This window comes from Oncorhynchus gorbuscha, linkage group LG22 (assembly GCF_021184085.1).
Source record: "Oncorhynchus gorbuscha isolate QuinsamMale2020 ecotype Even-year linkage group LG22, OgorEven_v1.0, whole genome shotgun sequence".
NCBI classification, from domain to species: Eukaryota; Metazoa; Chordata; class Actinopteri; order Salmoniformes; family Salmonidae; genus Oncorhynchus; species Oncorhynchus gorbuscha.
In genome coordinates, this window is record NC_060194.1 from 33,892,960 (window position 1) to 33,920,165 (window position 27,206).

General features: G+C 44.4%; 1 protein-coding gene and 1 non-coding gene across 2 annotated transcripts; both read left to right on the forward strand.

Annotated features, from left to right (window-relative positions):
* Positions 1 to 25,522, forward strand: LOC124010243. Its single transcript, XM_046322696.1, has 11 exons — positions 1 to 129; positions 12,862 to 12,939; positions 14,989 to 15,071; positions 15,156 to 15,325; positions 15,428 to 15,509; positions 15,581 to 15,686; positions 15,890 to 16,256; positions 16,355 to 16,493; positions 16,716 to 16,827; positions 25,016 to 25,091; positions 25,203 to 25,522. The coding sequence occupies exons 3-11, from the start codon at positions 14,996 to 14,998 to the stop codon at positions 25,290 to 25,292; spliced, it is 1,218 nt and encodes a 405-aa protein (XP_046178652.1). The 5' UTR covers positions 1 to 129; positions 12,862 to 12,939; positions 14,989 to 14,995; the 3' UTR covers positions 25,293 to 25,522.
* Positions 7,957 to 8,028, forward strand: trnae-cuc. Its single transcript has one exon. It is a non-coding gene; the product is annotated as a tRNA-Glu (tRNA).
* Positions 25,523 to 27,206: the final 1,684 nt, after the last annotated feature.

Genomic DNA, 27,206 nt, shown 5'->3' on the forward strand with positions numbered 1-27,206 from the left:
ATAGCCTACATACGGTATATTGAGACAGTTGTATGAATAGGCTCCGCGGTTTTCTTATTAAGTATGTTCTGTCAGTGTCTCATCTACTGACTACGTGGTGGTTAGTACATTTGTAGAAATCGAACCAAGGTGAGTTTTGTCCGCTCTTTTAAAACGTTATTTTATGTCGCTTCTCATGACAACAGTCAACGGCTGTATTACTGTTGAATGACACGTATATTTCATTAAACATGCTGTAAACATTCTTTGCGAATTACGATGTTTGTCACTAAGAGTACAGACAGAGAGGAAGAGGCGAAGCGAGAGGTTTCACTCGACAAGATATGTTCAAAATAATCCCAATGCGTTTTTAGAGGTTTATTTTGGGCCTAAATTTGCCGCCTGCCTTACCGCCTTTGGGACAACGACTCACATTTTTATTGCGGAAACGAGTATTTCGACATTATATAAGTATCTCACAGACACCGTACTTTCCAAGTCTGCGCTTTCCCGGTGCGGTGTATGTTGCCTATGTCAACATGAAATGTTGCTGCTTTGTTTCTCTGACAAAGTGGCCGTTGGTGCAGTTTAAGATGAAGGAGGACGATATTTTTTTTAATGAGCATGTCCTTATTTATATTGCAGCGTATTGGATGACAGTCAATCATATTCCATTCACCCAGCTCAATGTAAGGATATGTTTGGGCTACTACATAATAATCAAATGTTCCCTATACCCATCATGAAGTTGCTACAACCTAGCCTATGAATGAAAGTTTACAACCTAGGTCGAAAGAAATGCAAGTAATCAAGGTGACAGACATTGACACATTCAATACCGCTTGGCACAATCTTGCCTGCATCTAGCTGAACTATGGTGTAGTCATTAGTCCAACAGCTGCAAACAAGTTTCTGTTGGACAAATTCAGATATGTTTTCCCCATTTTGTTCCGTTTGCTTCCGTTTAAGAAAAGTTTTTCAACAGAATTGGCGGACTGAATACACCCCTGAACATACACAAACACAGTTCACTTTCATAACAGGCACATATAAACATCATGATCCTTTTGATTGTTGGATAATTCCTTCTTGCATTTATGCGCTCTCCTCCTCTACCCTTTTTCCCTTCGCTTGTGGACTTTAGTGCACAACATATCAGCTGTCTGACAAGACGAAAAAACCTTTCCAACCCAAACCTTCATATCGTAACCGCTACATACAGCCTACATTGTTGTCACCATATAAGCTAACTTCAAGTCAACATAGCTACGACATCTAACGCGTTAGTACATCCGCTACAATCATGCAGTACAGTTTACAGTTAATAAGAAGTTTAGCAGTCACACCGGCGGGCCCAGGTTGCAATAAATTAAAACAACAAAAGCTTACCTTGACTTGGAAGAGTTGCAGTGTTGGATAGCCATAGCTATCTAGGTAGCATAGCATCCCTCTCTGGTTGAGCCAGGTGTTTGAGTAGGCTAAACTAGATATCTGCCTTTACTAACTAAAAGAAAGTAAAAGTAAAAAAAAAATATAATCTGTGGACTGTGCAGGTTTATCATCCTGTCATGCAGAAGAGGGTACCTACTTGTCATAGTCCTACAGCCAGTGCTTAATTTGAGACGGAACCTGCCGGAACAGGATTTGGCACCTCTCAGTTTTGGACTGTTTCGTTCCTGAACCCATTTGCCAGGATCCGGTACCTTTCTTGGCATGACCTCTTTTCTCTCACTGTTTTCTTTTATTAGAATTCTTTACATTGCAATCAGAGTTAATTCAAATAGCCTCCTCTGTAATTCTCTTATGAGAAATAGTAGGCCATGCATCAAATAACTATTTTCATCAGAAAAACAAATCCTCAAATGTAATATTGCATTTTGTAAATTGTTTGCAGGTGGCTTGTGAATGCACTCAAATATCAAGACATTATCAGGTTATGTAAACTGCGTTCTAATACAAAACGTAGAAGGATTTGTCTTAATGTACAGTATATGAAAGTGATGCTATGAAAAGGATTATTTCACGTTATCAAGCTCACTGTGACTGACAAATCACTGCCTATTACTGTGATTAAAAAGAGCATATGAAACATTGTTTTTCATGAGGCCTACCTGTGCGCCTTCCTTTAAGCACCTCTGTTCAAACACCTCTCCTGTCCTTGATCCATCCCACATTTTCAGTGTCCATGTGAAAGATAGTTATTGCGAGGATGGAACATTTGTTGACTTAACATTTTTTTTAATGACAGCCATGTAAAATGAAGGCCTGCAAAGCTTACAGATTTAAGTCTAATAGCATGAAATGAAAGTAGACAAACATCAGAGTGTGCGATATGAAGGTATAGACAGTGGACATTCTGAACTTATTTGAGGTCAGTAGGTCATATGACCAAGGAGCTATTGAAAATCTACATTTTGAAAAGATTATGTAAAACCATGTGAGATGAAAATTGACAAACTAAAGGGTGTGCAATGTGTGTCTATGCCATCGGGTTAGCTACAACCAGTTTTGAAAGTGTTAGGAGTAATGGTTAAAGAGCTATTGAAATTTGAAAAATTTGATTTGTCACTATGTTGACAGTTCCTAACGCTGTTGGTGGACGTTAGGAAAACCACAGGTGAATATCCGTTGAATATCTAACCTGAAACTGTCTTTACCTCGGTGAAAGTATTTTAGGAATTGCAGTAACCGCCAGCGAGCCCACAGAAGATATTAGTCAAATTATGTTCAAAGCAAATCCTATATGCAGTATTTTTTTATTCCTCTCTCTGTAGACTGTGTCATATCCATTAATTACGAAAAACACAATTTGTTTTACTTTGTCTACATAAATACTATTCCAAACCGAGGAGGTCAGTAAAATATGTGTGTATCTTTTATATTATATGTTTCACATTTTTTTCAAGTTAAACAGGATTGCTGAATAATTCAGAGGAATATGATATAAAATACTTCTGCAATCCAACTGTTGGTAAAATATAAACCTTTCTAAATGTATAAAATATTTAAATGTGACAGGAAAGGCAGGTAAGAAAACATTATGGTAAAACATTCTGTTATAAGCAGATGGGATAACATAAAATCATGGAATAAAGTAAGCTTGAAACTATGGGTTGAGATACCAATAAAATGTTATTCTTGCTATGAATGTTATGCAGGTGAGTGAGGACCCAAAAGCGGTTTAACAGAAACAGAGTCTTTTAATGTTCAAACACAGGGAAAACATAAATCCTCTTCAGATGTATCGGTTGACTAGTCCCCTTCTAGCAGTAGAGGAGAATAGCAGGGCTAGCGGCAACTGACTGCAGGTCCCTCCGGGTAGGCGCGGGCCGTAGAGGACAGAGGCACCTGATCAAACGCAGCATCTAATGAAGAGGCAGATTACGACAGGACAGAACAAGGGCGAAGCAAACGAGAATCCGACAAAGACAGAAGCAGAAACAGAGAGAGAAATAGAGACCTAATCAGAGGGAAAAGAGGGAACAGGTGTGAGAGAGTAAACGAGGTCGTTAGAGGAGAATGAGGGACAGCTGGGAGAAGGAAAGGGACCATAGAGAGAGAGAGATAGAGGGAGAGAAGGTAACCTAATACGACCAGCAGGGGGAAACGAAGAGAAAAGAAAGAACAGGAACAAGACATAACCTGACAATACATGACAATGAATCTCCACTTAATTACATAACATGATGATTCAGTGTTCTATCTTCACATTTCAAATACATTGCTATTTTGGTGAAAGTAAATATAGCCTAAGCTGCAGCAATGTCACTGCACTTTTGGTATATCCCTGGTGATATTCTGTGTCAATAAAGAAAATGGTGCATCTTCCCAGCTGCCTTATATACGTTACATGAAACTAAACAATATCAAATATCACATACATGTAAATATAGCACACTGGTAAATAAAGACACCAACAGTAATGGTGGTTCCTGTCTCATCATTTTAAAAGTGATAAAATTAGAATGTCACCATTGGAATGTAGCTAGCGTCATATGATTAGGCCTATTTACAGCCTGTGTGGAAGCACCCTGTCATATCACACTCAAAATTAAAGTGGAAAACCACACTCCAGGCTGATCCAACTTTGATGTAATGTCCTTAAAACAAGTCCAAATGAGGCACAGTAGTAAATGGTCTCCACGTGCCTGTATGACCTACCTACAACGCCTGGGCATGCTCCTGATGAGGTGGCGGATGGTCTCCTGAGGGATCTCCTCCCAGACCTGGACTAAAGCATCCGCCAACTCCTGGACAGTCTGTGGTGCAACGCGGCGTTGGTGGATGGAGCGAGACATGGAGCCTTCCTCTTGCAGGAACTGCTGACACACTCCAGCCACATGAGGTCTAGCATTGTCTTGCATTAGGAGGAACCCAGGGCCAACCACACCAGCATATGGTCTCACAAGGGGTCTGAGGATCTCATCTTGGTACCTAATGGCAGTCAGGCTACCTCTGGCGAGCACATGGAGGGCTGTGCGGCCCCCCAAAGAAATGCCACCCCACACCATGACTGACCCACCGCCAAACCGGTCATGCTGGAGAATGTTACAGGCAGCAGAACGTTCTCCACGGTGTCTCCAGACTGTCACGTCTGCCACATGTGCTCATTGCGAACCTGCTTTCATCTGTGAAGAGCACAGGGCGCCAGTGGCGAATTTGCCAATCTTGGTGTTCTCTGGCAAATGCCAAACGTCCTGCACGGTGTTGGGCTGTAAGCACAACCCCCACCTGTGGACGTCGGGCCCTCATACCACCCTCATGGAGTCTGTTTCTGACTGTTTGAGCAGACACATGCACATTTGTGGCCTGCTGGAGGTCATTTTGCAGGGCTCTGGCAGTGCTCCTCCTTGCACAAAGGCGGAGGTAGCGGTCCTGCTGCTGGGTTGTTGCCTTCCTACGGCCTCCTCCACGTCTCCCGATGTACTGGCCTGTCTCCTGGTAGCGCCTCCATGCTCTGGACACTACGCTGACAGACACAGCAAACCTTCTTGCCACATGTCGCAATGATGTGCCATCCTGGATGAGCTGCACTACCTGAGCCAGTTGTGTGGGTTGTAGACTCCGTCTCATGCTACCACTAGAGTGAAAGCACCGCCAGCATTCAAAAGTGACCAAAACATCAGCCAGGAAGCATAGGAACTGAGAAGTGGTCTCTGGTCCCCACCTGCAGAACCACTCCTTTATTGGGGGTGTCTTGCTAAATGCCTATAATTTCCACCTGTTGTCTTTTCCATTTGCACAACAGCATGTGAAATTTATTGTCAATCAGTGTTGCTTCCTAAGTGGACAGTTTGATTTCACAGAAGTGTGATTGACTTCGTACAACCACGTACAGTCAAAATGGGCTACATCGTAAAAAATTATAAAACAAAAATGTGCTTTTTGGTCTTCATTTAAAGTTAGGGTTAGGCATAATGTTAGCAAGGTTAGGCATAATGTTAGCAGTGTAGTTAGGTTTAAAATCACATTTTAAGAATATACAATTTAGAAATAGGCAGCGTTTAGGACTTTGTGGCTGTGGTAAATAGTGACGACCAGGCACAACTCCGAAATAAAGTTGTTTTTTCTTCCTGTTGCAGTGATGTCACGTGTCCTACTGATATAACCTAATCATTACGAAACATATATTCAGTCAAATAAGCCACACGTAGCAAATAAGCCATACATTTTTTTTGTTAACCAAATTAGACACTCATCGACCTCCACACAAAAGTCCTCGCTTGGTGAGTGATTTTTTTTTTTTAAAGCCACCTGCTGGAGAAGACAAGATTTTGGGCCCAGTTATCCTTCTCGCTTTGTCTCTTCCTCTCAGTTATCCTTCTCGCTTTGTCTCTTCCTCTCTGTCTGCTTCCAACTGGAGTCTATGCAGCCGGCTATACGCTCGTGTCATACCGGCTCGTACATACACTGAACAAAAATATAAACGCAACATGTAAAGTGTTGGTCCCACGTTTCATGAGCTGAATTAAACAATCCCAGAAATGTTCCATTTGCACAAAATCTTATTTCTCTCAAATGTTGTGCACAAATTTGTTTACGTCCCTGTTAGTGAGCATCTTAGCCTTTGTCAAGATAATGAATCCACTTGACAGGTTTTGCATATCATATCAAATCAAATCACATTTTATTTGTCACATACACATGGTTAGCAGATATTAATGCGAGTGTAGTGAAATGCTTGTGCTTCTAGTTCTGCAGTAATAACCAACGAGTTATATAACCTAACAATTCCAAAATGACTACAAGTGTAAAGGTATAAAGAATATGTACATAAAGATATATGAATGAGTGATGGTACAGAACGGCATAGGCAAGAAGCTGATTAAACAGCATGATCATTACACAGGTGCCCCTTGTGCTGGGGACAATAAAAGGCCACTCTAGAATGTGCAGATTTGTCATACAATACAATGCCACAGATGTCTCAAGTTGAGGTAGTGTGCAATTGTCATGATGACTGCAGGAATATCCACCAGAGCTGTTGCCAGAGAATAAAATGTTAATTTCTCTACCATAAACCACCTCCAACATCGTTTTAGAGAATTTGGCAGTACGTCCAACAGGGCCTCACAACCGCAGACCACGTGTAACCACGCCACCCCAGGACCTCCACATCCGGCTTCTTCACCTCGTCTGAGGGAAGGGGGGGATGGGGTGCTGAGGGGTATTTCTGTCTGCAATAAAGCCTCTTGTGGGGAACAACTCATTCCCAGCGCTCCTGCCCAGTCATGTGAAAATCATAGATTAGGGCCTAATTAATTTATTTCAATTGACTGATTTCCTTATATGAACTGTAACTCAGCAAAATCTTTGAAATTGTTGCATATTTTGTTCATATTTTTTTTGTTCAGTATAAAACATCCATTCAGGCTGCAAGGATGTAGACTTCATCGTTAGCTAGCTTTAATATTGAGTCGAAAACACAATTTTCCACCGCCTGCTAGAGTGCAATGACTCCAGTTGGACGCAGATGACAAACAATGTCAAATTAATAATAATCATTTCTTCAACGTATCTCAAATCGCTTCAAAGCACACAAAAAATATTAGTCATTTAGAAAAACAACATCATGAGATACAGCCATTACAAAGTTAATGGATTGACTGGTCATCTGAGGTAGGGGTCTTGTCAAGGTGTCTCGCTGTCTCTGGCTCTTCCCTAGTAGAACTGTCAGATGAAGTTTGAGCTATGCCATTGCAGTCCATGGACTCCGTAGTAGGTGGCATAATAGCGCCATCAGCCGGCCAGTTGGGTTAACCTTAGTCGTATGCGCACTTCATAACTGCATTAATAAAACCTGCCCTGTTCCATCGACGTTTTAAAAATACAAAGAATGGGACAAGTTCCAAAGGCAATGACTAATACAAGTTATAGATAGCCTATTTGAGGACGATTGAGATTCCAAGACACTACATTCTAGTCTATGGGACGCCATTTGCAATTATTCAGACTCCCTCCAGGGGATTTTCGCCTCACACTTCATTATGACCTCTCGAATACAATGTCACAAACAAAGAGAAGGCAACACATAACTAGGTCTCTTTGGTAACAATGAAACAAGCTTTCCTCAAATCCACAGTTCAACAACGAAGACTATCTAGTAAGCTATGTAGCTTGTAACATAACAAAATGAACAATAATAATACGTTTAGATAGCTAACGTTAGTGTAAAACGTACAGTATTAAGTAACGTTAGCGCGTGCAAGCATGGGTAGCAGCCTAGATAGATAACGTTAGCTATTTTCGAAAATTGACACAAGCAAGGTTTGCGGAAGTCAACAAATAATCTTTACGGTGACGACGTAATAGCGAAGAACGACTTACTAAAAGCTCGCTGACTGGGTTGATTATACAATTCAGTGGTCGCCGCGCGCTCCTGTCCCCATCGCAAAAGCCAAATATTTTATAGCTCCTTAGAATTTGACATAGAATTGATGACCAACAAAATACGTACTGTAGATTGCATGTATAGATTCCCTGGTGGTCTAGTGGTTAGGATTCGGCGCTCTCACCGCCGCGGCCCGGGTTCGATTCCCGGTCAGGGAACATATTTTTTTCTATTTTATCCACTAGCCTGCTCACTCAATCAAAGGTACAATATTTGCCTGCATGTAATAATTAAACAACACGTAAGCTTGCATTCCTCAACGTTGTGGAAAGCTGATGGATATGTTTAGAAGGTTTGGTTGCACCCCTTTTTTACAAATATTTTTTTTCAGTATTTTTCAGCATGTTATAGCATAGCATAGGGTTTACGCTTAGAAAAAAATAGTTAATTGCAGAAGAACAGGGTTCTACCTAGAACCTTCAACATCCTAAGAACTGTTTTTGGAAGAAAGGGTTCTTTGATGATTCTTTGGAAAGCAATAAGGGTTTTTTAGAAGACAAGAGGGCTGCTACATAGAACTATAGAGTTGAAGTCGGAAGTTTACACACACCTTAGCCAAATACATTTAAACTCAGTTTTTCACAATTCCTGACATTTAATCCTAGTAAATATTCCCTGCCTTAGGTCAGTTAGGATCACCACTTTATTTTAATAACGTGAAATGTCAGAATAATAGTAGAGAGAATGATTTATTTCAGCTTTCATTTCTTTCATCACATTCCCAGCAGGTCAGAAGTTTACATACACTCAATTAGTACTTGGTAGCATTGCCTTTAAATTGTTTAACTTGGGTCAAATGTTTCCGGTAGCCTTCCACAAGCTTCCCATAATACGTTGGGTGAATTGTGGCCCATTCCTCCTGACAGAGCTGGTGTAACTGAGTCAGGTTTGTAGGCCTCCTTGCTTGCACACGCATTTGCAGTTCTGCCTACACATTTTCTATGGGATTGAGGTCAGGGCTTTGTGATGGTCACTCCAATACCTTGACTTTGTTGTCCTTAAGCCATTTTGCCACAACTTTGGAAGTATGCTTGGGGTCATTGTCCATTTGGAAGACCCATTTGTGACCAAGCTTCAACTTCCTGACTGATATCTTGAGATGTTGCTTCAATATATCCACATCATTTTAATTTTCATGATGCCATCTATTTTGTGAAGTACACCAGTCCCTCCTGCAGCAAAGCACCCCCACAACATGATGCTGCCACCGCTGTGCTTCACGGTTGGGATGGTGTTCCTCGGCTTGCAAGCCTCCCCCTTTTCCTCCAAACATAACGATGGTCATAATGGCCAAACAGTTCTATTTTTGTTTCATCAGACCAGGGGACATTTCTTCAAAAAGTACAATCTTTGTCCCCATGTGCAGTTGCAAACCATAGTCTGGCTTTTTTTATGGCGGTTTTGGAGCAGTGGCTTCTTCCTTGCTGAGTGGCCTTTCAGGTTATGGACTGGTAGGACTGGTTTTACTATGGATATAGATACTTTTGTACCTGTTTCCTCCAACATCTTCACAAGGTCCTTTGCTGTTGTTCTGGGATTGATTTGCACTTTTCGCACCAAAGTACGTTCATCTCTCGGAGACAGAATGAGTCTCTTTCCTGAGCAGTATGACGGCCTCATAGTCCCATGGTGTTTATTCTTGCATACTATTGTTTGTACAGATGAACATGGTACCTTCAGGCGTTTGGAAATTGCTCCCAAGGATGAACAAGACTTGTGGAGGTCTCAAAAAGTTATTGGTTGGTTTATTTTGATTTTCCCATGATGTCAAGCAAAGAGGCACTGAGTTTGAAGGTCGGCCTTGAAATACATCCACAGGTACACCCCCAATTGACTCAGATTATGTCAATTAGCCTATCAGACGCTTCTAAAGCCATGACATAATTATTCTGGAATTTTTCAAGCTGTTTAAAGGCACAGTCAACTTAGTCTATGTAAACTTCTGACCCACTGGAATTGTGATGAGGTGAATTATAAGTGAAATAGTCTGTCTGTAAACAATTTTTGGAAAAATTACTTGTGTCATGCAAAAAGTAGATGTCCTAACCGACTTACCAAAACTATAGTTTGTTAACAAGAGATATGTGGAGTGGTTGAAAAACACATTTTAATGACTCCAACCTAAGTGTATGTAAACTTCCGACTTCAACTGTGTATCATACAGTATTTCCCAGCATGCTCTACTGCAGGGGGATTTTTAGAATTGTTTTAATATCTGTTTTTGCATGTACATTGATTGGTTGATACATTTTATGCGACACAAAGATAAATAACATATTTTTTCAACTAAACCAATCTGTTGGTAAATGCACTAATTACTTATTGGACCCGTTACTGAGATGATTGTTCTAGTTTAGATCATTGAGGTAGTCTTTGTAGTCGAACTAAAATAACCATGATAAAATGGTTATTGGTAAAACTCTTCATAGCTGATTCTAGGCACAAGCATTCATAGAGGGTCCTCAGGTAAACCATATACAGGAGATAATATTAATTCTAGTATCAAAAAGGGTTTGCCTATGGAGACAAACCAAATGAGTGGGACACTTTCTACATTTATGTAATCTGTAAACTCTTTCAACATATATCCAACATATTAGGCCAACACATGACACATTTCTGAAATTCTCAAGATGTTTCCTAATCACACAACAAAAACATTTAATGTTGATATATTACAATCTGCTTGACACACCCATTTGTATACAATGAGGCAACAACATATTTTCAATTCGCATTTGGTAGACTGGGACACCATTATTACCGGCTTAATTGTACCCCAATAACAATTCAATTACATTTTGTGTGATTGTGTGATGAGTATTTCAGAAAAAAATGTATCATGTGTTGGGCTAATAAAGTGCATTCGGAAAGTATTCAGACCCTTTGACTTTTTCCAAATTTTTCCAAATTTCTGCCTTATTCTAAAATTGCTTAAATTGTCCCCCCTCCCCATCAATCTACACACAATACCCCATAATGACAAAGCAAAAACAGGTAAAAAAAACATTACATTTACATAAGTATTCAGACCCGTTACTCAGCACTTTGTGGAAGCACCTTTGGCAGTGATTACAGCCTCAAGTCTTCTTGGGTGTGATGCTACATCCTTGGCACACCTGTATTTGGGAGTTTCTCCCATTCCTCTCTGCAGATCCTCTCGAGCTCTGTCAGGTTGGATAATGGGGAGCGTTGCTGCACAGCTATTTTCAGGTCTCTCCAGGGATGTTTGATCGGGTTCAAGTCTGGACTCTGGCTGGGCCACTCAAGGCCATTCAGACACTTGTCCTGAAGCCACTCCTGCATTGTCTTGGCTGTGTGCTTAGGGTCGTAGCCCTGTTGGAGGTGAACCTTCGCCCCCAGTCTGAGGTCCTGAGCGCTCTGGAGCAGATTTTCATCAAGGATCTCTCTGTACTTTGTCCGTTCATCTTTGCCTCGATCCTGACTAGTCTCCCTGTCTCTGCTATTGAAAAACATCCCCACAGCATGATGCTGCCACCACCATGCTTCATCATAGTGTTGGTGCCAGGTTTCCTCCAGACGTGATGCTTGGCATTCAAGCCAAATAGTTCAATCTTGGTTTCATCAGACCAGAGAATCTTGTTTCTCATGGTCTGAGAGTCCTTTAGGTGCCTTTTGGCAAACTCTTGGTCACCTCCCTGACAAAGGCCCTTCTCCCCCGATTTGCTCAGTTTGGCCAGGCGGCCAGCTCTAGGAAGAGTCATGATGGTTCCAAACCTCTTCCATTTAAGAATGATGGAGGCCAATGCATTCTTTGGGACCTTCAATGCTGCAGACATTTTTTGGTACCCTTCCCCAGATCTGTGACTCGAGACAATCCTGCCTCGGAGCTCTACGGACAATTCCTTCGACCTCATGGCTTGGTTTTTATTCTGACATGCACTGTCAACTGTGGTACCTGATATACACTACTGGTCAAAAGTTTTAGAACATCTACTCATTCAAGGGATTTTCTTTATTTGACTATTTTCTACATTGTAGAATAATAGTGAATATATCAACACTATAAAATAACACACATGGAATCATGTAGTGACATTTAAAAAAAAATCAGATTCTTATGGTGTGGGGGTGTTTTGCTGGTGACACTGTCTGTGATTTATGTAAATAAGGTCTTTCTGTTTTAAATTTTTATTACATTTGCAAAAATGTCTAAAAACCTGTTTCGCTTTGCCAAGTGTGGGGTATTATGTGTAGATTGCTGAGAAAACAAGTTATATTTAATCAGTTGTGGAATAAGGCTGTAACGTAACAAAATGTGGATAAAGGGAAGGGGTCTGAATACTTTCCGAAGGCACTGTATATTGGATAGATGTCTGTTGAGGATACAGAAGAAAGAAATGCAAAAAGTGTCCCACTTTTTCTGAATTCACTCAAATAAAAGTGCTAATAACAGTACTAATAACAGTACTAATAACAGTACTACAAGAAAAAAGGAACAGGATATAGTACTACAAGAACAATGACTTAGTAAAAATAGTTTAGTACCAATAGTTTAGATTTTCTCCTGTCAGCCCAATAAATAGGCACATCACCCTACTTGTATTGAATTTAAAACAAGCATTGCTATTGATCATATCTGAGATCAGATCCACCTGGCTGAATTCCCCTAAGGTAATTTTGCATCGTTCTTCCTCCCTTCCTTGAAGAAGCCATTAGCCACTGACCTGATATAGCTGGATAGGTGAAAGCAAAGGGCTACGTAGGCTACATTATGGATCTTGGTGAAAAAAGTATGAATTCCATAGGTCGAGGGTTGGGTTAAATGCAGAAGACACACTTTGGTTCAATGCATTCAGTTGTGCAACTGACTAGGCATGCCCTTCCCCTTTCCTATCATATCAGAGCAGTTAGTAGGCTTGGCCTTCTTCAATGAGAGGAAGAAAGGCCCTGAGTGGCTGCTGTAGTTTCCTGTGTGTCAGACTTCCAGTAATGATTAGTGTCACTTTTACCTCCCCATGCCGTCACAGTGTGTGTCAACACACTTTCTTCTGACACTTAACGGCATCAAGACCAAACCAAGGAGTATATTCAGCGAAACTCAAGAGGTATGTTACTTTTATCCTGATATAATGAGACCAAAATGTTTAACCTCTTTCCTACCGCTTTATTAAAATTTAAGACAATTTTTTTTTTGTGCTTTGAAGTTTTGACGTGTCCAATGTGAAGGGGCCAATTTAGTATTTGTGTTTCTCAACTATCTTAAACCCATGAGTATATAATACAGTTACCCCTAGACACTGATCCAAGATCAGTCTGGTAGGTACCCACCTAATGGATATTGTGAGGATTTGATGTTGTTAAGCTGGTCCAAGATGTATACCTCAGAAAACCTCTACAGCAGCTATAACGCCCAGGGAATGACATGATTCAAAAAACTACTCCAGGCTACATTAGAATGTCTAAAACCTGATGGAAAGTATGTAGAACAAAAAATACTAAATATCTGGCCCTCTGTTGAATTTTGAAGTCCTAATGTGTCTTGAGTTGTTGCCTATCCGTGATGTATAAGGACAGTTAAAAAAAAATTCAATTGCTTTGGTGCAATTTTCACAATAATGTGATACATTTTCACAACTCTTGGTACAAAATTCAAAACTCTAAGCACATTTTTAATTGACTAAGTACAACACACAAAATCATACATTCACCTTTTCTCCAAAATGAATCAGTGTTTTATCTAGAAATATGTTTCACATTGCAACGCTCACATTCATTTTAATATGATTCTTGTCTCATTTGCTACGTACATTTCACTGTTACTTAATCTCACTGCTCTTAATTGATAATCACTTAACGATTTGTTAAAACTATAGATTTTAAACTGGTTTTCCTACTAAAGATTTTGATAACTACATAATGAAAATGTATGTCTAAAGTAGAAGCATATTAAGTATGATATATACTGTAATGTATTATTATGATTATGACTTTACTTCACAGTAAAAATATATAAAAATAATAATCTGATATTGAAAATAATATACTGTATGTAACAAATGTATCCCCTATACAGTAAACCTGCATCCAAAAGGAAGTTGCTGGGAGTCTTATTGATACAGTACTGTAATAACGTAGTATGTCCCATTCACATAGCAGACGCTTTTATACAAAGTGACACACATTTTCATATGTGACCCAAGTGGGAATCAAGTTTACAACTCTGGTGTTGCTAGTGCCATGCTCTTATGAACTGAGCCACATACAAGACCACTACAATGCATAAGTACAATAGAATACTGTAAAATACAATACAAGATTACAATAAAATACTTTCAAAAACAATACATGGTTACAAGATGTATGATTTCCATCCTCATTAGCATACCACCCTCCTCCAAAAGTTTTCCACCAGGTGTGTGAATAATGAGGACATTTAATGCAATGTCGATGAGAACCTATGGCCAAAAGCTCAAGATAGGCTTAATGGAAACTACTGCCTGCTAAACATTAGGTGTACTGTAATCAAATTAAATAAACATATGATGGAATTATATCTGAACAATACATTTATTTTTTTGCATCAATGATTGTGAAAAATGTCTTCAATAATCACACCTTTGCAAGGATGGAAATGTTATGTTCAGTCAATTGTAATGGGAAGTGCAAGTATATTGCCTAATGTGAAAACAGTGTAATGTATTGTCATTTAATGCACTGTAGCATATTGCATTCAAAGGGATATTTTGAAACATGTATCGTGACTTTTTTTGCTATTGGATTAATTGGCTGTTAAAACAAGTACATTGAGAAGATATCATTATGTTGTGTTTTGGTGATTAAATCAACGTTTTCAATGGTATTTCACAGTAAACTTATATTTTGGATCAATGGTTGTGTGATGAAAGAGGTCTACAAAACAAATGAATTCACAGGAAAAAAAATGGAATATGAGACTTGCTGCGTTACAAGTGTTACCAGTTTGGGGTTTTGCACAATAAGTTGTGAAAATTCACCTCACACTTGTGAAAATAGAACCAAACCAATAAAAAAAACGAACTCTATGACCATATAAGTTCATCAGGTCTAAGTGAAACTGCTGAAGTGGTCATGTTTCTACCATGGTGTTATACAGTATCTGTGTGTTTCTCTCCCAGGCTTGCAATGGTGCAATGTCTGGTGTTCACACTGCTCTGGGTCTGTGCTGTGGCACCGCTTTCCCTTGGGAGTACAGAGAGAGGTGAGTGATGAAAGTGTGTTTGATCAATATCAATCTTCAATGTGTTTACCCTGCCTAACTGAGTTCTGTGTCTGTGTATGACAGTATCTCAAACGACTGAGCCAAGGTTCTCTAGGAGCACAGACCCGACGGCTGAGACAGTTACTTTAGGACCAGTTGAGACCCAAAGCCCTGATACACACACACATCAGAGCATAGAAGAAGAACAAGAACCACTTCCCTTAGACCCCTGTCAGGATGACGAGTTGGATAAGGTGAGAGCCTTACGATAATCTGAGGCCTGTCTTAACACAGTTCAGATTTACAGATTCTCTCCTCTTCTTCTCTTTCTCTCTTTCGCTCTTTCTCTCTCTCAGAGGGTGTACCAGAGGGATTCTCATGGTGTTATGCAGCTGGTTCAGGGAGAGGACTACAAAAACACTTGCAACCTATCAGACAGTAAGACACATGCACAAAGACACACTCACACAGGTGCACACGCATACACACACACTGAATCCTGTCTGTAGCTCTAGGTGAACAGGCCCACTGTCTTATCTACCCTACCAATCAACTCAACTGCTCCTGGAATTTCCATGGTCTCCCTAACGACAGCCAATTCTACACCTCTGTCTTGTAAGCCCTTCCAACAATATCCAAGAAAATAAAAAGTATTAACAATAATAATAGTACAATCTTGTCAATTCACAGGTTATTACTGTGTAATTACCATTTTACTGTATAATCTCATTTTAGTACATGACACCAACCCTCAATCAAGGTGTTTGCTTTAAGCGCTGCTGTGTGTGGGTGTGTGTATGTGTATGTTTGAATATCAGTGTGTGTAAGAAAACTGAGAGAATCTCCAGTGTGGACTGTGTCACTGAGGCCATAGGAGGCCAAGGAGCCCAGGGAGGGACTGGAAAGGCTGACCGTGTGGTTGGAAATGTGTCTGCTGGGTGCCAAGGCAGTGTGGACAACAGCGCCACCTCGGTGATCCTGACTTTCAACGTGTCATGCTCTGACGTGTGGGGCATCTACACCCATAAATACCAGATCAAAGATATTGATGTGCTGCGCCCGCCCCCCGACATCAACCCAGCCTGGGTCAGAGAGGGGGTTCTGCTGGTGCAGTGGGGTCTCCCATCCAGCCGGTCACGCAACAGAGCCAGCTGCTTCCACTACCAGCTACAGATCAATGACGAGGTAATTCTACCAGAGAAAGAGAGAGAGACAGTTGTGTGTGTGTGTGTTTAGCAGTGGACCTATTTGTTAAGAGGCTGTGTGTATATGTGTATTTTAAGGTGAGGGACTTTAAGGATGGACTGACATACAATGAGACCAACTTAGACCCCACACATTCACACGATGTGAAGATGAGGGTGAGGAAGAGTAAAACCTGCAGAGGATCTCAACACTGGAGCAGCTGGAGCAACACCACCAGTGAGTCTGCAGTCATCAATATTGTAATCATATCTGCATGTCAAACTCAAATTGCTAACTGAAGCAAAAACAATGCCAGTAACATAGAAAATATCAAAATAATAAAATATGTGAGAACCACTGAATGCTTTACAGTGCTAAAAAACACATTTCACTGTCCTTTTCCATCTGCTTGTTATGTTTACACCATTGTGTGTGTGTGTGTGTGTGTGTGTGTGTCAGAGGTGGCCCCGTTTGAATTTCCCAATCAGCTGAACTCTCTGGTGGTCGTTGGCATCGCTCTGGGAATACCCATGATCCTCCTGTCTCTGCTGCTGCTGATTCGACTCCAGAGGTATTCTGTTGGATTCATGGAATTTTATTCAGACGGAGGGAGAGAGAGAGAAATGGAGAGATGAAGAGAGCAGGAACTGGAGAGAGAGAGAGAAAGGGAGAGACCGAAGGTGAAACACTGAGAAATTGACAGAAGGAGTGAGAAAGATACAGAAATTGAGAGAGGAAGTGAGAGATGGAGAGAGAAGGAAATTGAGGGGAGAGAACAGAGAAACACAGATACATTTACAAAAGAGAGAAAAGAGAAACAGACAGACAGAGAGAGAGAAAAAAGAGAAACAGACAGACAGAGAGAGAAACAGAGACAGACAGACAGACAGACAGACAGACAGACAGACAGACAGACAGACAGACAGACAGACAGACAGACAGACAGACAGACAGACAGACAGACAGACAGACAGACAGACAGACAGACAGACAGACAGACAGACAGACAGACAGACAGACCGAGAGAGAGAGAAACAGACAGACAGAGAGAGAAACACAGACAGACAGACAGACAGACAGACAGACAGACAGACAGACCGAGAGAGAGAGAAACAGACAGACAGAGAGAGAAACAGAAACAGACAGATGGACAGACAGACAGACCGAGAGAGAGAGAGAAACAGACAGATGGACAGACAGACAGACCGAGAGAGAGAGAGAAACAGACAGACGGACGGACAGACAGACAGACAGACAGACAGACAGACAGACAGACAGACAGACAGACAGACAGACAGACAGACAGACCGAGAGAGAGAGAAACAGACAGACAGACAGACCGAGAGAGAGAGAAACAGACAGACAGACAGACAGACAGACAGACAGACAGACAGACAGACAGACAGACAGACAGACAGACAGACAGACAGACAGACAGACAGACAGACAGACCGACAGAGAGAGAGAGAAACAGACAGACAGACAGACCGAGAGAGTGAGAAACAGACAGACAGACAGACCGAGAGAGAGAGAAACAGACAGGCAGACAGACAGACAGACAGACAGACAGACAGACAGACAGACAGACAGACAGACAGACAGACCGAGAGAGAGAGAAACAGACAGACAGACAGACCGAGAGAGAGAGAGAGAAACAGACAGACAGACAGACCGAGAGAGTGAGAAACAGACAGACAGACAGACAGACCGAGAGAGAGAGAAACAGACAGACAGACAGACCGAGAGAGAGAGAAACAGACAGACAGACAGACAGACAGACAGACAGACAGACAGACAGACAGACAGACAGACAGACAGACACGGACAGACAGACAGACAGACCGAGAGAGAGAGAAACAGACAGACAGACAGACAGACAGACCGAGAGAGAGAGAAACAGACAGACAGACAGACAGACAGACAGACAGACAGACCGAGAGACAGAGACAGACAGACAGACAGACAGACAGACAGACAGACAGACAGACAGACAGACAGACAGACAGACAGACAGACAGACAGACAGACCGAGAGAGAGAGAGAGAAACAGACAGACAGACAGACAGACAGACAGACAGACAGACAGACAGACAGACAGACAGACAGACAGACAGACAGACAGACAGACAGACAGACAGACAGACAGACAGACAGAGAGAGAAACAGACAGATAGACAGACCGAGAGAGAGAAAAACAGACAGACAGACAGACAGACAGACAGACAGACAGACAGACAGACAGACAGACAGACAGACAGACAGACAGACAGACAGACAGACAGACAGACAGACAGACAGACAGACAGACAGACAGACAGACAGACAGAGAGACAGAGAAAACAGACAGACAGACAGACAGACAGAGAGAAACAGACAGACAGAGAAAGAGAAACAAAGAGAAAAGATTAATAGAATAAGTATTTATAGAATAAGTACTGATGTGTTTAGTTTTAGTCTCTGACCACAGACCACACACATTTTCACTCTGAAACTGTACTTCCTTCAAACGAAAGGCGGAAAACACCTTTTATTCTTAGAAAAAAGAGAGAAAGGGGAAAAACATAAATGATTCAGTGAATGCACAGTAACTGGCACAGTACCTCCACCACAAAAAAATGACATGTTGAAAATACATATTTTCCGGACATTGAAATCAGGTTAATTTTTGGTTCTGAATTAACGTTGAAAATGCTTACTTTCCAGATATTGAAAATATATATATTTTCCAGACTTTCAAAATATGTATCTTCCGGATGTTGAAATCAGGTGCATTTTTGGTTCTGAATGAAAGTTGAAAATATGTCATTTATAGACGTCTATGTTTAGGCAAAATCAAGACTAGTCCAGAACAGACTAAATCTGATTGATTTCAATGTCCGTGGACGTTGTAATCAAGGCCTGTCTGGAGCACACCAAATCTGAACCAATCTGAACCGTTGGCATTGGTCTGTGCTTATTGAGGTGTAGCCTACTGTCACGGTTTTCATATGGTGAAGGAGAGTCGGACCAAACCCACTAAGCTACAACCCCACTAAGCTACACACCACATACAAAAACCCATGTCACACCCTGGCCTGACCAAATACATGAAGAAAAACACAAAATACTTCGACCAGGGCGTGACAGAACCCCCCCTAAGGTGCGGACTCCCGAACGCACCTCAAAACAATAGGGAGGGTCCGGCGCGGGACGTGGACCCCACTCAGTCAATGTCTCAGTCCCTTCTCCTCGCGTCCCTGGATTGTCCACCCTCGCCGCCGACCATGGCCTAGTAGTCCTCACCCAGAACCCCACTGGACTGAGGAGCAGATCGGGACTGAAGGGCAGCTCGGGACAGAGGCAGCTCGGGACTGAGGGAAAGCTCGGGAGTGAGAGGAAGCTCAGGAGTGAGAGGAAGCTCAGGAGTGAGAGGAAGCTCAGGAGTGAGAGGAAGCTCAGGCAGGTTGATGGATCTACCAGATCCTGGCTGTCTGGTGGTTCCGGCAGATCCTGGCTGACTGGCGGATCCTGGCTGACTGGCAGATCCTGGCTGACTGGCGGATCCTGGCTGACTGGCGGATCCTGGCAGACTGGCGGATCCTGGCCGACTGGCGTTCTGATCCTGGCCGGCGACTGGACTGGATCCTGGCCTGGCGGATCCTGACTGTTCCGCGGATCTGGCGGATCCTGGCAGACTGGCGGATCCTGGCAGGATCCTGGCCGACTGGCGGATCCTGGCAGACTGGCGGATCCTGGCAGACTGGCGGATCTGGCGGATCCTGGCAGACTGGCGGATCCTGGCAGACTGGCGGATCTGGCGGATCCTGGCAGACTGGCGGACTGGCAGTTCTGGCGACTGCACTGGGCAGACTGGCGGCACTGGTGGCGCTGGGCAGACTGGCGGCGCTGGGCAGACTGGTGGCGCTGGGCAGACTGAAAGATCTGGCTGCTCCATGCTGACTGTCGGCTCTGGCTGCTCCACGCTGACTGGCGGCTCTGGCTGCTCCACGCTGACTGGCGGCTCTGGCTGCTCTATGCAGGCTGACAGCTCCTTACAGACTGACAGCTCCTTGCAGATTGACAGCTCCTTGCAGACTGGCAGCTCCTTGCAGACTGGCAGCTCCTTGCAGACTGGCAGCTCCTTACAGACTGGCAGCTCCTTGCAGACTGACAGCTCAGGAGTGAGAGGAAGCTCAGGAGTGAGAGGAAGCTCAGGCAGGTTGATGGATCTACCAGATCCTGGCTGGCTGGTGGTTCCGGCAGATCCTGGCTGACTGGCGGATCCTGGCTGACTGGCGGATCCTGGCTGACTGGCGGATCTGGCAGATCCTGGCTGACTGGCAGATCCTGGCTGACTGGCAGATCCTGGCTGACTGGCGGATCCTGTCTGACTGGCGGATCCTGGCTGACTGGCGGATCCTGGCTGACTGGCGGATCCTGGCTGACTGGCAGTTCTGGCGGATCCTGGCAGACTGGCGAATTCTGGCAGACTGGCAGATCCTGGCCGACTGGCGGATCCTGGCCGACTGGCAGTTCCGGCGGATCCTGGCTGACTGGCGGATCCTGGCAGTTCCGGCGGATCCTGGCAGACTGGCGGATCCTGGCCGACTGGCGGATCCTGGCCGACTGGCGGATCCTGGCCGACTGGCGGATCCTGGCCGACTGGCGGATCCTGGCAGACTGGCGGATCCTGGCAGACTGGCGGATCCTGGCAGACTGGCGGATCCTGGCCGACTGGCAGTTCTGGCCGACTGGCAGTTCTGGCGGCACTGGGCAGACTGGCGGCACTGGTGGCGCTGGGCAGACTGGCGGCGCTGGGCATACTGGCGGCGCTGGGCAGACTGAAAGATCTGGCTGCTCCATGCTGACTGTCGGCTCTGGCTGCTCCACGCTGACTGGCGGCTCTGGCTGCTCCACGCTGACTGGCGGCTCTGGCTGCTCTATGCAGGCTGACAGCTCCTTACAGACTGACAGCTCCTTGCAGACTGGCAGCTCCTTGCAGACTGGCAGCTCCTTACAGACTGGCAGCTCCTTGCAGACTGACAGCTCAGGAGTGAGAGGAAGCTCAGGAGTGAGAGGAAGCTCAGGCAGGTTGATGGATCTACCAGATCCTGGCTGGCTGGTGGTTCCGGCAGATCCTGGCTGACTGGCGGATCCTGGCTGACTGGCGGATCCTGGCTGACTGGCGGATCTGGCGGATCCTGGCTGACTGGCAGATCCTGGCTGACTGGCGGATCCTGGCTGACTGGCGGATCCTGGCTGACTGGCGGATCCTGGCTGACTGGCGGATCCTGGCTGACTGGCAGTTCTGGCGGATCCTGGCAGACTGGCGAATTCTGGCAGACTGGCAGATCCTGGCCGACTTGCAGTTCCGGCGGATCCTGGCTGACTGGCGGATCCTGGCTGACTGGCGGATCCTGGCTGACTGGCGGATCCTGGCAGACTGGCGGATCCTGGCCGACTGGCGGATCTGGCGGATCCTGGCAGACTGGCGGATCCTGGCAGACTGGCGGATCCTGGCAGACTGGCGGATCCTGGCGGATCCTGGCAGACTGGCGGATCCTGGCAGACTGGCGGATCCTGGCCGACTGGCAGTTCTGGCGGCACTGGGCAGACTGGTGGCACGGGCGGCGCTGGGCAGACTGGCGGCACTGGTGGCACTGGGCAGACTGGCGGCGCTGGGCATACTGGCGGCGCTGGGCATACTGGCGGCGCTGGGCAGACTGGTGGCGCTGGGCAGACTGGTGGCGCTGGCTGCTCCTTGCTGACTGTCGGCTCTGGCTGCTCCACGCTGACTGGCGGCTCTGGCTGCTCCACGCTGACTGGCAGCTCTGGCTGCTCTATGCAGGCTGACAGCTCCTTACAGACTGACAGCTCCTTGCAGATTGACAGCTCCTTGCAGATTGACAGCTCCTTGCAGACTGGCAGCTCCTTGCAGACTGACAGCTCCTTGCAGACTGACAGCTCCTTGCAGACTGGCAGCTCCTTGCAGACTGACAGCTCCTTGCAGACTGACAGCTCCTTGCAGACTGACAGCTCCTTGCAGACTGATAGCTCTGGCTGCTTCATGCAGACTGACAGCTCCTTGCAGACTGGCAGCTCCTTGCAGACTGGCAGCTCCTTGCAGACTGGCAGCTCCTTGCAGACTGACAGCTCCTTGCAGACTGGCAGCTCCTTGCAGACTGGCAGCTCCTTGCAGACTGACAGCTTTGGCTGCTTCATGCAGACTGACAGCTCTGACTGCTCCATGCAGGCTGGCAGCTCTGACTGCTTCATGCAGACTGACAGCTCTGGCTGCTTCATGCAGACTGGCAGCTCCTTGCAGACTGACAGCTCTGACTGCTCCATGCAGGCTGACAGCTCTGACTGCTCCGAACAGACAGGAGACTCCGGTAGCGCAGGAGAGGAGAAAGGCTCCGACAGCGCAGGAGACTCCGGCAGCAGCGCCGGACAGGCGGGAGACTCCGGCAGCGCAGGAGAGGAGAAAGGCTCTGATAGCGCTGAACAGGCGGGAGGCTCCGGCAGCGCAGGAGAGGCGAGGCGCACTGTAGGCCGGATGCGTGGTGCTGGCACTGGTGGTACTGGAGCGAGGACACGCACAGGAAGCCTGGTGCGGGGAGCTGCTACCGGAGGGCTGGGGTGTGGAGGTGGTACTGGATAGACCGGGCCGTGCAGGCGCACTGGAGCTCTTGAGCACCGAGCCTGCCCAACCTTACCTGGCTCGATGCCCACTCTAGTCCGGCCGATACGAGGAGTAGGAATATACCGCACCGGGCTATGCACCCGCACTGGGGACACCGTGCGCACCACTGCATAACACGGTGCCTGCCTGGTCTCTCTAGCCCCCCGGTACCCACAGGAAGTTGGCTCAGGTCTCCTACCTGGCGTAGCCCTACTCCCTGTGAGCCCCCCCCAAGAAATGTTTGGGTCTGACTCTCGGGCTTCCATCCGCTCTGCCGTGCTAGCTCCTCATAATGCCGCCTCTCTGCTTTTGCTGCCTCCAGCTCGGCTTTGGGGCGACAATAATCTCCAGGCTGTTCCCAGGGTCCTATCCCGTCTAGAATCTCCTCCCAAGTCCATTTCTCCAGGTAGTGCAGCCTCTCCCACTGCAGCTGCTGCTGCTCCTGTTGCTGCTGCCTCTGTTGCCTCTCCTGTGGCTCCTGCCTGTTGACACGCTGCTTGGTCCATTTGTGGTGGGTGATTCTGTCACGGTTTTCATATGGTGAAGGAGAGTCGGACCAAACTGCAGCGTGTCGATTGCGATCCATGTTTATTTAAACAAACGTAAACACGACTAAACACGAACACTACAAAACAATAAACGAAACGAAAACCGAAAACAGCCTATACATGTGTCAACTAACATCGAACAAGGACATCAAGACACTCAGGACAATCACCCACAATACAACCAAAGAATATGGCTGCCTAAATATGGTTCCCAATCAGAGACAACGATAAACACCTGCCTCTGATTGAGAACCACTTCAGACAGCCATAGACTTAGAACACCCCACTAAGCTACACACCCCACTAAGCTACACACCCCACTAAGCTACACACCCCACTAAGCTACACACCCCACATACAAAAACCCATGTCACACCCTGGCCTGACCAAATACATGAAGAAAAACACAAAATACTTCGACCAGGGCGTGACACCTACAGTGTTGCCTGAAATATTATTTTATGAATGCCCATCTGTGGTAAGCCTACTATTTGTAAAAAAGACATCTGGACAGGACCAAAATAAGACATCCAAAAGAATTTGGCTCGTTCTTACTGGGGTGTAGCCTACCATATCAGCCCAAATGGAATTTTATGAATGCCCATAAACGTGGTAGGCCCAGTTTGTAAAACAGGCTGTTGCATTGGCTTTATTAGTCCTGATTCCTGTGACTAATCAATTTGGCTATTTGTGCTCTGAATATCAGCTACCCAACTTTATCAGAGTTATCGTGAGCCTATTTGCAATGTATTTACACAGTGGGAAATGCATAAGTATTGTATTTTTTCGCTATGATCAGCTTGTCAAAAAGTTACGGATACACACTTGAAACCACTGATCATGACACTGGGGTGAAACACCTGGACAACAGTTGTGATTGTCCATTCCATGCAGTCCATTGTACTTTGACCTGTCCTATTTTAAGGATCTGTTGTTTGTTAACATGACAGCACGTTATTTTCTTTGATTGAGTGCCATTTAGGTTAGGTTATTTTAATCTGAGAAACCTGCATGATGTAAAAAGTGTCCGTCGCATTACATTGTCATACATTTTATCTCCAGCCTGTAGGCTACAGAAAAGGCCACATACTCTTTCTACCATATCCCATATCTGCGAAATTATTTACGTTAGATAATTGTTTTGACGTTGGTAAAGACCCGCACCGATTTGTGTCTCCAACAGCACCCTGGAGAGGCACGCGGGGAATGGACAATCTAAACATTTTGCGTCCCTGCCTTTGACAAAGTGGGCACCGCTTATCACAGGGCGGCATCAGCGCTCACTTAAAAAGCCCATATGCCACTGGTTGAGAGAAATTGTCATTTTCGGGCAGACTTATGTGAGGTTTTAAGTGTTGTTGTTGTGGTTTTAGGTGTGTCTTTGTCAGTTTAGCTCCAAAAATGCTGCACTCGTCACCCTGCTGCCATAGGCGGCAACCTAATCCTGTCTAATGAGTGGGCCGGCTGTGGCTATGGTATTAGTGGTGTTATTCCCTGGCTGCTGACTGACTGTGGTGTGTGTGTGTGTGCGACCGTGTCTGTGTTTTCAGGGAACGTCTGTTTCCCCACATCCCTGGTCCCCCACTGAAGATTAAACACCTCTTGGAGAGAGACGACCAGTTTCAGGTGAAAAAAACAAACACACACACAGCGACGAAACATTTGTTATGTTTACTATCATATCATAACCCCTCTCGTGGAGCTAAAACAAAACTTTTCTCCCTTCGGTTTGTACAGTTTGTCCCTCAGGGCCTGCAGCCCAAATTTGTTGAGGAGATCACAGTGGTGGAGGAAGCTAAGGAAACACCTGTGAATTTGGCCAGTTAAACAAGATGGCCTGTTTAAAGCCCAATCATCCTAATCCCCTAGACTGTGTAAGGGCCGATCTGTGAGGAGGATCCCCTGAGCAGATGCAGTCATTACCATTTGTTTTTGTAACAGTATTTTTATTGAAATTTCACAATTTTCACCCATATTAAGAGATACAACAGAGACAAAGCACACAGAACAAAAAGAAAAACAGCCCCCACTTACCCATATCTACGTGCATATATATACACATACATACATACATACATACATACATACATACACATACATACACACATATACATATACCCATGCATATACACACACCTATGCATACATACACGCACGCACCCACCTATACACACCCATACATACGTACACCATTTTCCTCTTCCCGCTCTGTGCCTCTCTCACCCCATCACCATCATTGCGTCTCTCAATACATACATTTTAAACAAACTTACAAACAGAAAGTAAACAAAAAAGCTCAGTTTAAACCAAGAGGTTAGGTTCCACACATGGAACGTACAGTGTAGTTCTGAAATACATAGATCCCCGCCATTCTAAGAGAATCCTTGCAGCATAATAGTTGATACCTCAGGTTCTAGATAATTTAGATAAGGTTCCCATACTTTGTAGAACTGGTCTGTTTTAGAATGCAATGTACATGTCAGATATTCCAGAGGCACCCATTCAAATAGTATCTTATGCCAGTCTTTAATAGAAGGATCCTTATATACTAATCCACTGTAAAAGGATGTTTTTCCTCGCTGCAAAGGTAAGGATGTTGTAAAGCCTCCTTTTACAGACAGAAGTAACATGCCTACTAGGGAGACCTAACAGTAAAGAAACTGGGTCCAATTCTAGATCAACTCCTAGGATCTTTTCAATTTCTTGCAGGACACCAGACCAGTATCTTTGTATTTTGGTACATGACCATAAACAATGTGTTAGGGTGCCTGTATCAGTTTTGCATTTAAGACACTGAGGGGAAGAGGAAGTGGGGCTAAAAGCATGTCTGCGATTTGGGGATATATGCAATCTGTGTATTATTCTTAATTGGATTGCTCTAGTACGATTACATATAGATATTGTTTTTGCATATCTCCAAATGTCCTCCCACATCTCTTCGTCAATAGTAACAGACAATTCCTTCTCCCACACTTGTTTCACCCTCTGTGTGTTGACAGCAGAAAAGGACCTTAAAGTATCATAAAACAGACATCTTCCTTTGTGGGAAAAAAAGCATTCTTTCAATGACAGACACATCAGGGTTACCAATTAAGGTGGTGCTCTCCAGAATATAATGTCTTACTTGTAGGAAGCGGAAAAAGTCCTGCTTTGGGAGTCGATATTTCTCGACCATCTGCTCAAATGACAACAAAATCTTATCAGCAAATAAGTCGTTTAGCCTGCGTATGCCCTTATTAAACAATAAGTTAAAGCCAGCATCCAGCAATCCTGGGCTGAAATCTGGGTTGTTAAGAATTGGGGTAAGAGCAGAGGTTAGTTTGGACCTTCCCAGGAAGCGTTGAACTGACCTCCATACTTTGAGTGTGTTAAGTGTAACTGGATTATTGCAGTGTTCTTCTACAGACTTGAAACTTCTGAAAAATAAAAGATCCTGTAAGGGGTATTTTGAAAGAGAAGTCTCAATGTCTAACCAAATAGAGGAGTCATCATTTGTGATCCAGTCAGAAATATAACAAAGGTGGGAACACCATTGATAGAACTTGATATTGGGCAGGTCCAAGCCGCCCATAGAACTTGGCAGCTGCAATATTGCCATCTTAAGTCTTGGCTTGCGCTTACTCCATATAAAGGAACTTAGCCATCCATTTACATCCTTTATTACCTTATTGGAGAGTAATACTGGGATCATTTGGATTGGGTAAAGTAGTCTAGGTAAAATGTTCATTTTCAAGAGGGATA

Excerpts from the sequence above, each read along its gene's own strand:
- LOC124010243 (XM_046322696.1), top strand. The coding sequence starts at position 14,996 with ATGGTGCAATGTCTGGTGTTCACACTGCTCTGGGTCTGTGCTGTGGCA. Across the intron at positions 15,687-15,889 it reads CAATTCTACACCTCTGTCTT|TGTGTGTAAGAAAACTGAGA; the intron begins GTAAGCCCTTCC and ends TTTGAATATCAG. Across the intron at positions 16,828-25,015 it reads CTGCTGATTCGACTCCAGAG|GGAACGTCTGTTTCCCCACA; the intron begins GTATTCTGTTGG and ends CTGTGTTTTCAG.